Here is an 11,966-nt window from a genome sequence, read left to right on the forward strand (position 1 = left end):
AACAGATTAGTAGAAGGGAGCAGAACATCTCTCTACCTCCATAACTCTTATGTCTTGGCATGAAAATGAAATAAAATAATAGGAAAAAATTATTTCCAGCACAGCCCACCATTATTCTACGGAAGTAAGGTAAAGAAAAGTTTAGTCTGTCCTCCAAATGCTTGTGTTTCATTGAATGAATTTAGTAATTAATCATAAATATCCAGTAATTAGTGTTAGATGCTGAAGGTTTGAGTGTGGGGAGAAATAAAAGACAAAATAGACTTGGAAGAGGAAATGACTGAAAATTGTGATCTGTGCTCTTATTTAAGAGGTTCAGCATAATTAATTCATAGTTCAAGCAGCCACTGCTAAAGCCAACTCCAGTTTTCATTTGTAAAAGAAGAGGGAATGGTACGGTTTAAAAAATCCTGAAATTGTATGGAACTTAAGGTTTGAACTGGCGATTAGTAGGCAAGAAAAAAAGTTTTGCATTCTTTTTCCTTTACCTTCTTCATATAAGGCATCAAAAGGAAATGGGATAATTGAAGAGGCAGAAGAGAAAAACTTAAGTACCTAACTCATCTACTCACCAAACAGGTATAGAAAAACTGCAGTGGAACATGGCAATGTAAGCGGTTCCCAAATTTGTCTGTTAGAATCACTTGGAGAGCTTTAGAAAATTCCAAAGCTGAGGCCATATCCCAGCCCAGTTATTCACAATCTCTGGGGGAGTGGGGCACAGGACTCAATAGTTTTTGAAGTGCCACAGGTGATTCCAATATGCAGAAATATCAGGAACCCACTAGAGTATGGAATTACCGATTTATCACTTACTATACTAAAAATATTGATACTAATCGATTATTATGTGCATCATTGTACATGGGCATGTTATGTTTTAACATCAGTCATGATTAGTCTGCTTGCTAAAATCATTCTTGCCATTATGTTCTATCTTCATTTATCAACAGGAATTGGCGGCAATGAAACAGATTGTCACCAATATGCGCAGTAAGCGTTCTGAGGACCAGTTACTTCTTACTAAAACAGAAGCAAAAAATATGACAGAAGATCATAAATCAAAGATTTTAAATGTGCCTAGAGAACATGAAGACAATATATTTATACCCAAACCAACACTCTTTGTAAGTACAATCGAAATTAACTTAGAATTTTAATATCTCTGATTTTCATAAATATATTTTAAATTTCTTGCCTCTTATTCATATTGGTTTTAAACTACTTTTAATCGTTTTATTAAAAGGCCTCGAGAGAGCTGTATTAATCCCACTTCTGAATGTATGTGTTACCTACCTTACAGCTGATAGTGGGGTTTTATATTTTTAGTTAATATATTAGACTTGCCCAGAAATTAGCCTTAATGTAGCATTTACCTCCTTCAGCCTCCAGGACTTCTAGGGGAATCAGGAAGACATTTTGTATAATTTTTTAATTTATTTAAGAATAAAAAGGAATGCAGAATATCACCTGCCCCCTCTTATTTGTAAATTAGTATATTTTGCTCTAAGAGGTTCTTCGTAAAGTATAAAACCAATCATATTAATATAAACTGAAATACATTATTAGGTAGAAATGTACAGGCACAGAAATCATTCAGAGAACAAAAAATCAGAAAACTTTGGATTGATAATACAGAAAATACTGAAAATGGTGTTTTAACAAATAAAAATAAGAATAAAAAGACAACAGAATCAAACAGGATTAACATTATTAAATATTACACTTCAACATCGTTTCCCATCCTTTAATTTCTCAGAAGAAATGTGATTTTTACCATCGGAACAGAAACTAAAAACCAGACAGATTTCTGTATGATATTCTGATTTAGTGAGTCCCCAGAATTTCATTTTTTAAAACTTAAAACTAGATGATTGTAAGAATTAGTCAAGTATAGGAGTTTCTGATCTAAGCTACTTCTGTATACATTCAGATAATGCTCAAGATCAATGAGATATGGTGATTACTTGGTGCAACATCCTTTTAAAAAAAAATGACAGAGTTACAATTTAGATAAAATAAGGGATAATTACTGTAAGGATTCATGTGGCAGTAATGGAGGCTGTGCTAACAGGAGAGAGAAAACAGGAAGCCTAGATTGACCAGCCAGGAAACGAGACAGCTATACGGATTTCCGGATTTCCGCAGCTGTGTCCTGGGATCTTTTCCTCTGGTAGCACACCAGCTTCTCTTTGTTTCTCTCCCAATTTCTGCTTACTCATAGTTTCCACTTCCTCATCAACTTGCACTTGGCCCCTTGTCTTGAGACATGTTTCCTTCTCAGATCTACTCTGTTATAACCTAGTTCTCTCTGTAAGTTCCAAAAACAAGAATCTGATTGGTGCAACTTATTTTTGTTGGGTAATACCCCTTGGTGGTGAGACTTGTTAAGGTTATTAGTCAGCCTATTGAATGGCCACTCGTACTAGTGAGCAGGGATCACATGGTACCAAATAAAGCTGCCTACAGCTATTTATTCCAAAGCACCGTGGCTCTGAAAGTGGGCTAAGATTATGGCAGACGATATGATATGTCTATTATATTATAATCTATAAGAAAAGAACAAACTGACTGCATAGATGTTGATGGGAAAAGTAAGGTCAGATGAAAACCATGAGGTACAGCCAAATAGTTAAAGCCTATCACGCCCTCTGATCTGCTTTTCTGACCCTTCTCTGTTCCAAGCAATGAACTATTCCTTCTAACCCTGATCTCCTATATTTCTCACTTTGGATGATAACTGATTCTGATATCTTGACTGTACCCAGTGTATAATTAACAGTAAAATTTCTCCAGTACCTCAAAATAAGGTTATGCAATGAGAACAAAATTAAGAAGATTCAAAATATAAAGTATTAATTGGGTGAGTTTTATTTCCTTCTTTTTCCCTATCTGTGTTTTCTAGGGGGGTTATGATAAACTTAATTTCTTTTATAATAAGGGAAAAATTGTCAGAAGTATAGCTCAGGGGTGCCTGGCTGGCTCAGTCCATAGAGCATATAACTCTTGATCTCAGGGCCATGAGTTTAAAACAAAAACAAAAACAAGGTATGACCTCAGCTATACCCTAATGAAAACTGAAAGCTAATACTGTAAACCAGTCGCATCAAGGCCTTGTGCTAATGCAAAATTGTTCATGTGAATTGACTGGGTAACTGGGAGCAAACCATTTAAACACTCTGAGCTGGTTCTTGTCTGTAAAATTAGGGAGGAAATCATATGAGATGAAGTCTGGACTTTTTTTTTTTTTAATGTTTATTTATTTTGAGAGAGAATGTGAACAGGGGAGAGGGGCAGAGAGAGAGGGAGAGAGAGAATTTTTTTTTTTTTTTAATTTTTTTTTTTTCAACACTTATTTATTTTGGGGACAGAGAGAGACAGAGCATGAACGGGGGAGGGGCAGAGAGAGAGGGAGACACAGAATCGGAAACAGGCTCCAGGCTCTGAGCCATCAGCCCAGAGCCCGACGCGGGGCTCGAACTCCCGGACCGCGAGATCGTGACCTGGCTGAAGTCGGACGCTTAACCGACTGCGCCACCCAGGCGCCCCGAGAGAGAATTTTAACCAGGCTCCATACCCAGTGTGGAGCCTGACATGGGTCTCAAACTCACAAACCGTGAGATCTTGACCTGAGCCAAAACCAGGAGTCGGACACTGAACCGACTAAGCCACTTGGGCACCCCTGGACAACTTGTATACCAACATGCTATGATTCTTTTTTGGCATTATAATTTTTACAGTTGCTATTTGAATATTTTTAATTTTCCATACCAATATTTTTCTTGTATCTTCTCTGATATTGTTAATAAGGAATTTATGATGCAAATATTTGAAAATAAGTTTTAATTATTTAATAATCTTAGTTTTATAGCAAAAATGGAAATGTTTCTTTCTTTTAATGTTTACTTATTTAATTTGATAGAGAACATGCACACACACACGGGAGGGGCAAAGAGGAAATCCCAGGCAGGCTCTGCGTGGAGCTGACGTGGGGCTCGATCTCACATACTATAAGATCATGACCTGAGCTGAAATCAAGAGTCGGATACTTACCTGACTGAGCCACCCAAGCGGCCCATAAAATTGGAAACATTTCTTTTTTCTTTTTTAATTTTTTTTAATGTTTATTTATTTTTGACAGAGAGACACAGTGTGAGCGGGGGAGGGGCAGAGAGAGAGGGAGACACAGAATCTGAAGCAGGCTCCAGGCTCTAGGCTCTGAGCTGTCCACACAGAGCCCAAAGTGTGGCTCAAACTCATGAACCGTGAGATCATGACCTGAGCCGAAGTGGGACACTTGACTGACTGAGCCATCCAGGTGTCCTCAAAAATGGAAACATTTCTAACTTGCTTCTAGATCCTTTGGCTGAAATTATTTGCTATTGGTATTTTTCCCTGATACCAGATTTAATGCTGGATAGATGGATGGATGTGTGTTCATACACGCATATTTTTGTATGAGGAAAACACACAAAACTACTTTTGCCTGGGCAATGGGGTGGAGGTACAGCTGTGATACAGAAGAGAAGGAAGAATAAGAGCTTGCAACATTTTTCTTTATATGCTATTATATTCAAATGAATGTTTTGCAGTGCTCACGTGATACATAAGAAGACAGCCCCAAAAGGTGCATTTTATGGACAAGTGCTGGCCATCGAAATCGCAGATATGGCAAAGTTGTTTTTCAGGCATTTAATGCACTAACAAAGACTAGACTGAACCACAGAATGTAAATGCTTTAAGGATAGTACACTTGATCTTAGCCAAAAGGCCGAGAAGCAATAAATGCTTTAAGGATAGGAGCTGTGTTTCCATTGCCTTGCACAGCTCATGAACAGAGCTGATACTCTCAAATATTTGCTCATTGAGGACTTAAAAAAAAAAAAAAAACGGTTATGTGCCTTCCTGATTTACTTATCTTCTTTGCTGTTAAAACTCTACTGGGTGGGAAACTTCAGTGTTAAAACTAAAAGGACAGGGAGAGTGAAAGAGGCAGCTCCCAAGTCTGTGGTTAGTCCCCACACTGTGGTTAGTGCCACTTCTGCAACAGGCGGCACCATTTCAGTCCCTGTCATTCACAAACACCCCATTCATTCCCACTAATCATCTACTTTCTCTCTCAATGTAGCTTTTAGCTGTGCTACCCCTTTTCTGTAGCCCTACCTATCTCCTTTCTAGAAGAAAACTGGAGCTATTCTAATCCTCTTTGAAGCAACTTTCTTTTTTCCTTCCAGAGACCCACGGGACTACCTTTTGCTAGTTTTCTGCTACCATCCTTTTCCAAACCAGCATCTTTACTCAGGATTCATATCATTGTCACTATTTTCTCAATAAAAATGCAGATATGAGCAATCCTGCTCTTAGTCTTTTCTCCACGCAGATTGTAAGCATTGAAACAATAAAGAGCCTTAGGCTCTAGGGAGGGCAGGGAACATAATAAGAATGGGTAGCACCAGGGGCACCCGGGTGGCTCAGTCAGTTAAGCGTCCGACTTTGGCTCAGTTTATGATCTCACGGTTCATGAGTTTGAGTCCCACATCAGGCTCTGCACTGATAGTTTGGAACCTGACTGGGATTCTCTCTCCTTCTCTGTGCCCCTCCCCCACTTACTCTCTATTTCTCTCTCTTTCTGTCTCTCTCAAAATAAATAAATAACTTTAAAAAAAAAATGGGTAGCACCAGTACATAGTGTATGAAGTTTCCAAATTATGAGTTTGTAGTAGGGTTCAGATCTTAACTTAGATTGGTTATCTCAATGGCTAGCATCTGCTGAATGGTAAGGTAAATTTATGTAATTTATACATAATGCTTATATGAGCACATGACTCTCTCCGTAGAAGTGATTTAGAAGGCTACACGTGGTCACCTGGAAGACAAAAAAAATGTTCGAATAAGTACAATTCAGTTCAACAAGTTCATCCTGACTATATGCAAGAACCCACGCTTACCATTATAGAAGATTTGATCATTTTGATATAGATGAAATCGGGTGGACTACTTTAAAGTAAAGAAAATACTAAGTTCTATGGGAATTTAAAAAAAGAATAGATACTGTGATGTTGATGGGTTCCCGCAGAAAGTATTTGAGGTTGGCCTTGAAGAATGTCTAAGATTTTGACAGGTGACAGGTAGGGTTAGAGAGAGAAATTCCAAAGGCAGAAAAAGTACAGTATTGACAAAGTATTTTCAAATTTGTGCTCCTTTCCATATTTAATATTAAGATGTCTAATACGTGTTTTTTTTTATACCTTGACTTTATTCCTTTCTTACTACATTCTTGTCCCTCACTTCAGTCACTTCATGATCCATTAACACTTTCCTTGGGACAAAAGAGAAATAAAAGTAGATAGGATATACCTAGAGTAGTCAGAGTCATAGAGGCAGAAAGGGGAACGGTGGCTGCCAGGGACTGGGGGGAGTGAGGAGTTATTGTTTAATGGGGACAGAGTTTCAGTTACACAAGGTGAATGGATGGTGGTGATAGTCACACAACAACATGAATATACTTAATACTACTGACCTCTACGCTTAAAAATGATAATGATGTTATGTGTATTTTGCCACAGTTTAAAATTGTCTCTAGGTATATAGGTTATAAAAACAATTTTTCTCCTCATTCATCAAAAGTGAGTTTAGCAGTTATTTATAAAATAGTAATTGAGTGAATGCAACATTTACATTTCAAAAAATATAACTTTTGGGGTCATCTGACTGGCTCAGTCAGTAGAGTGTGCGACCCTTGATGTCAGGGTCATGAGTTCAAACCCCACACTGGGCATGGAGCCTACGTAATCAAAAAAATTAAAAAGTAACTTTTTGATTCTAACATTGTGAATTCTAATGGCAGCTTCTTCCTGTTGTACTTTAGCTGGTAAGGTAATTTTGAAGTAAGGAATTTCTTTGTGAACATGGAAGGAGGGTGGTGAAGGTTGAACGATCTGGGGAATCTCTCATTTGGTTGGTAAGAAAGCCGGGTCTGCTGCCTAGATCGACTCACTTAAGTTGGGCCCTGCCTGTGAAGACTCTAAATATTTATTTCTGTGATTCCAAGATTATATCTTTTTTGGAAAACAAAGTAATGGTATGTAATAGACATCATCTTTTTTTTTTTTCCTTTAGAAAAGTGGCACTGGTTGAGCACTAATGGATTCTTAGTTTCTAGCTCTTTTTCTAGATTCCAGGAATAATCTACCAGGTGTATTATGCCTGCATTATCATCATTCTTTCTTATTTTAAATACTTTCTCAATATGTTGTAATCTCCAATAACATACTAATTTTTTTGAGATAGCATGAGCAGCAGAGGAGCAGAGAGAGAGAGACTCCCAAGCAGGTTCCACACTGTCTGTGCAGAGCACAGATGCAGGGCTTGAACTCACCAACCATGAGGTCATGACCTGAGCTGAAATCAAGAGTCAGACTTTTAATCTGCTTAATAGACTGAGCCACCCCAGCCCCCCAGAGTAATATACTGATGTTTTAGTTGACAGCTTCTCCGTGACAATAGGTACCTATCTTATCAGTTATTTATCTCCAGAATCACATTGTAGTGGTAGATTACTCCTGATAGGTTTCCAGTTAATCCTGTCATTTGTGTGTAGCACAGCCCTCTGAGCTCTCCCTACATCTGGAGTACAGCTTACTTTAGCATTTGTTAACACTTTACTCATAATCCAAAATTTTCACTGATTTGTATGGTTTCTTTATAAAATTGCAAATATAATTAGCCTAAACCAGCACATAAGAATTAAAGCTGTGTTCCATATACACATATAAAAAAGATTTCATGTAATGGAAACTGTGAGAGATCAAATATCTCGAAAGTCAATTTATAAAGAGGAAAAGCCACTAATGCCTGGAAAGAGGTACATTTGATTATGGCAAATCTACTTCATTAGCACATCTGTTAAAAGGAAGTACTGATGGGGAGGGGATGGAAGGGACTTGGTCTGCAGTGGACCAGACAGATAAAAGGAGTCAGGAAAAACTGTCTACTACTGAAATTCTTATATTGTCCTTTTTGGGTCTTAAGATTCCTTTTCAATATCAAGAGTTTTATTTACTTTCTTCCCATACACACATAGTAGTAATATTTTTTGTATCAGTTGATTGAAAAAAACACAGGTGTACAAATTATCTACCCTTTGCTATAAGCTGTAGCTTAGTCTACAGAAGCCGCTTAGAGATTTTTTTTGTCAAGGAGCCACAGTTAAAAAAAAAAAAAAAAAAAAAAAAAAAAAAAAAACAGTTCATATTGTGACTTAGTGACCGTCACACACTTTGTCAAAACAGAATTTGCCCCAGCTGTGGCACGTACTCTGACCTTTTCTATTCTAGTCTGTTGGGTTTTTTTTAAGTGGATTTTATTTTTGCATATCTGAATTCCTGCTGTAAAGCATTTAAAGCTAAATGAGGTTTTTAAAATATTTTTAATTTTTTAATTTTTATTCTCTTTTTTTTTTTTGAGAGTGAGAGGGGGCACAAGTGAGCAAGGGGCAGAGAAAGAGAGAATCCCAGAAGGGGCAGAAAGAGAGGAAGAGAGAGAGAGAGAGAAGCGGGGCTCACCCAGTGTGGGACTTGAACTCACAAACTGTGAGATCATGCCCTGAGCCTAAGTCAGACGCTTAACCGACTGAGCCACCCCAGTGCTCCAACAATTGTATTTCTTATTACCAGTTAATAAACTAGCGTTCTGATTCTTTTGGATTTAGTTGGCATCTGCCACATTTTTTTTTTTTTTTTTTGCTTTTGCTTTTAAAGATCTTATTTTTTTTAAGTAATCTCTACACCCAACATGTGTCTTGAACTCACAACCCTGACATCAGGAGTCACATGCTCTACCAACTGAACTCACCAGGTACCCCAGCCTCTGCCACTTTTTAAATCTCTTAGCAGATAGCACCTGCCCTTCCCTATGATTTCCTGATTTGGCCATGGAAGCTTCTTTCACCTTTTTTTTTTTTTTTTTAAATATTGTGCATTGTATTCTTCTTTTTTTTCTTTTGATGTTTTTTTATTTATTTATTTTTGAGAGAGAGAGCATGCAAGAGAGCTGGAGAGGGGCAGAGAAAGAGGGGGACAGAGGATCCGAAGTTGGCTCTTTGAAGTTGGCTCTTTGCTGAGAGCAGAGAGCCCAATGTGGGCTCGAACTTGAGGACTGGAGATCATGACCGGAGCCAACAACAGATGCTTAACCAACTGAGCCATCCAGGATCCCCTTATTCTTTTTTTTTTTTTTTTTTTTTTTTTTTTTTAGTAGGCTCCATGGCCAACGTGGGGCTTGAACTCAAGACCCTGAGATCAAGAGTTACATGCTCTACCGACTGAGCCAGCCAGGAACCCCTCTTTCACCTTTAGTACTAAGGACTTTGAACTTTGTTTTAATGAAGGAAATACTGAAGTGTTTTTTTTTTTTTTTTTTTTAATTTTTTTTTTCAATGTTTATTTATTCTTTTGGGACAGAGAGAGACAGAGCATGAACGGGGGAGGGGCAGAGAGAGAGGGAGACACAGAATCGGAAACAGGCTCCAGGCCCCGACGCGGGGCTCGAACTCACGGACCGCGAGATCGTGACCTGGCTGAAGTCGGACGCTTAACCGACTGCGCCACCCAGGCGCCCCAATACTGAAGTGTTTTAATACAGATTTACATTTTAGAAAGCTAAGGTTAGAAGGATTGTGGACAATTAATTGAACACAAGAGAGACCCAAATCAGAATTAGGAGGTCATACAGGAATTAAGCTAGAAACAATGACGGCCCAGTGAGGTCAAGATAGGAACAGAATAAGTTAAAAAGGTATTCAATAAAAGTTAAGTTTTAGCCTGTTTATAATGGGTATAGTCAGTGAAAAGAAGGAGAAATCTAGGATGAAGAGGAATCAAATATTTCTGGTTTCAATGATTGAGCAAAGTATGATACTGTTCACCAAGACCGAGACAATGGAGGAATGGGGGAGTTCATTTTGACAGACTGAATTTTAGTCACCTGTGGGAACCATCCTGTGAAAGTGTCTATAGCTCATTAGAGCCACAGTGTAAAACAGGGGTGGAGGAGGGTCCACCGATTTATGTGGTGGTCATTGAACCTGGCCAATGGCATAGATAAGGTCAAGAGGAGTTGATCATTGATGTCACTTCCAACATTGTGTACATCTGCTATGGAACATAAAACAATATAAAAAAGATAAAATCATAAGCTATCATACTAATCTATGTGCCTACACATATGTATACATATATGTATCTATATTTAGGAATATGGTCCTTCTTACTTTGAAGCAGATCTAAGTGGGAAAGAAGTACACTGTATACTTATTGTAATATTGTATAAAATAGGATGTTTTGATCGGAATCAGTGCCTTATGTATACAGGGTTCTGAGTGCTTTATTCTGTAACAGTCAACCTCCCTTGCTTTTTTGTTACTACTCTGTACAGCCAGACGCTTTTTAGATTGAAACAATTGAGCAGTAAAGCTTAAGAAGTACTCTGGCAAATACTTTGCAATTCAGAAGCTCAAAGTACAGTGATTTGGCCCCACTAATCCTTCAGTAAATACCTATTGAGTGGATAAATATCCATATATAGATGCATAAGACAAATGAAAAGAGCCATGTCCTTGATTTTTTGTAATTCTCTTTGAAAATAAAATCAATTCATAAATACTTACCTATGTGTGTGTTATGTACAAGCCTTGAGCCAGAAAACACAGATGTGTGTTTTTTCTACAGACCTACCAGATGAGAAATTATTTCTGAACCTTTGCCTTTGAGTATCCTTCCGAATTAAGAAAAGCAATTATTTCCTGCAATTTTACACACAAAGCCCCAGTATATATAGGTACTTGGTTCTCTGAATGGCCTCTCTTATTTTCCTTATAAGCATTTTACTTGATTTTTGTTTTTTTGTTTTTAACAGACCAAAAAAGAAGCACCTGAGTGGTCTAAGAAACAAAAGATGAAGACCTAGTGTTTTGGACGGATTTGCTGTATCATTATTTACTCCTGAAGTTCTTTCTCTGATGAGCAAAAAGTTTATCTTAATCATGGACTTGACATTTTTTTTTTTAAATAACCAAAGCTTATTTTAACCAAATGTTAAATTAAGAGATTTCAGCCTAAGAATCAAAATGTATAACGTGCAGAAAGTAGTCCACTTTGTATTTGGTTTTATCTATTGTGTTACAAAATAAATATCATATACTCTTATGATTTACATTTTGAAGCTTTTTTCTAAATATATAAATACTAGGCTTAAATGTCGTAACATAAATACCAAGACACATTACGTTTTTAAAATTAAGAATCATTTGTGAAATCTATTAGAAGACACTTCAAATGCCCAGTGACGGTGGTCAAATATCATGTAGGCGAATATGAATTGCTGACTATTTCTTTGGGCTCTGTTTTTCCTTATAATATGATCATTAATCAATAAAGTCTAGTAGAAAATCTGTTACTCCGTTGGTCAAGTAAGAATTTGGTAGAAAGTCTCTTGGTACATTGGTCTAAACAGTGCTGATTCAGATGCAGTATGGACCCAATTTCTAGTCAGTGAGAAAAAAAAAAAAAATGAATAATACTTTCTCTTTTTCTTGATACAAAATATGTCCCATTTCTCATTCAAGAGATAAAATGTAAAGAAGAAGGGGAAGGAGGGAAATAGAGAAAGAAAAGAAAAATATGTTTTTATAAATCAGGTTTTCTCAACCAGTGTTGAACATAGTGGCTGGATAATTCTTCGTTCCGGGTGGAGTTGGTGGGGGCAGTTCTCTGCATTGTGAGATGTTCAGCAGCATCTCTGGCCTCCGCCACTAGATGACAGTAGCACCACCACCCCCAGTTGTGTTAAGCAGAACCGTCTCTGTCCTCGGGGGTGGCAAAGTCCCTCCCTATTTCCTAGTGAGGAACCAGTGATACGGAAGTTGATTTCTGTAGATGTGAAACACAAGTACCATCTGTTCAATGTGT

The 11,966-nt window shown here is 37.5% G+C and overlaps 1 protein-coding gene and 1 pseudogene across 2 annotated transcripts in view; one reads left to right on the plus strand and one right to left on the minus strand.

Annotated features, from left to right (window-relative positions):
* The window catches only part of PIBF1 (progesterone immunomodulatory binding factor 1), a 200,726-nt gene extending 189,515 nt beyond the window's left edge, over nucleotides 1-11,211 (plus strand). For both annotated transcript variants that reach the window (XM_030311936.1, XM_030311945.1), the window contains exons 17-18: nucleotides 954-1,127; nucleotides 10,915-11,211. In XM_030311936.1, the coding sequence (XP_030167796.1) occupies nucleotides 954-1,127; nucleotides 10,915-10,965 (225 nt within the window). In that variant the 3' untranslated portion in view covers nucleotides 10,966-11,211. The remainder of the gene's footprint in view (nucleotides 1-953; nucleotides 1,128-10,914) is intronic.
* On the minus strand, nucleotides 4,635-4,783 carry LOC115527057 (annotated as a pseudogene).
* Nucleotides 11,212-11,966: the final 755 nt, after the last annotated feature.

The sequence above is a fragment of the Lynx canadensis genome, chromosome A1 (assembly GCF_007474595.2).
Source record: "Lynx canadensis isolate LIC74 chromosome A1, mLynCan4.pri.v2, whole genome shotgun sequence".
Classification (NCBI taxonomy): Eukaryota; Metazoa; Chordata; class Mammalia; order Carnivora; family Felidae; genus Lynx; species Lynx canadensis.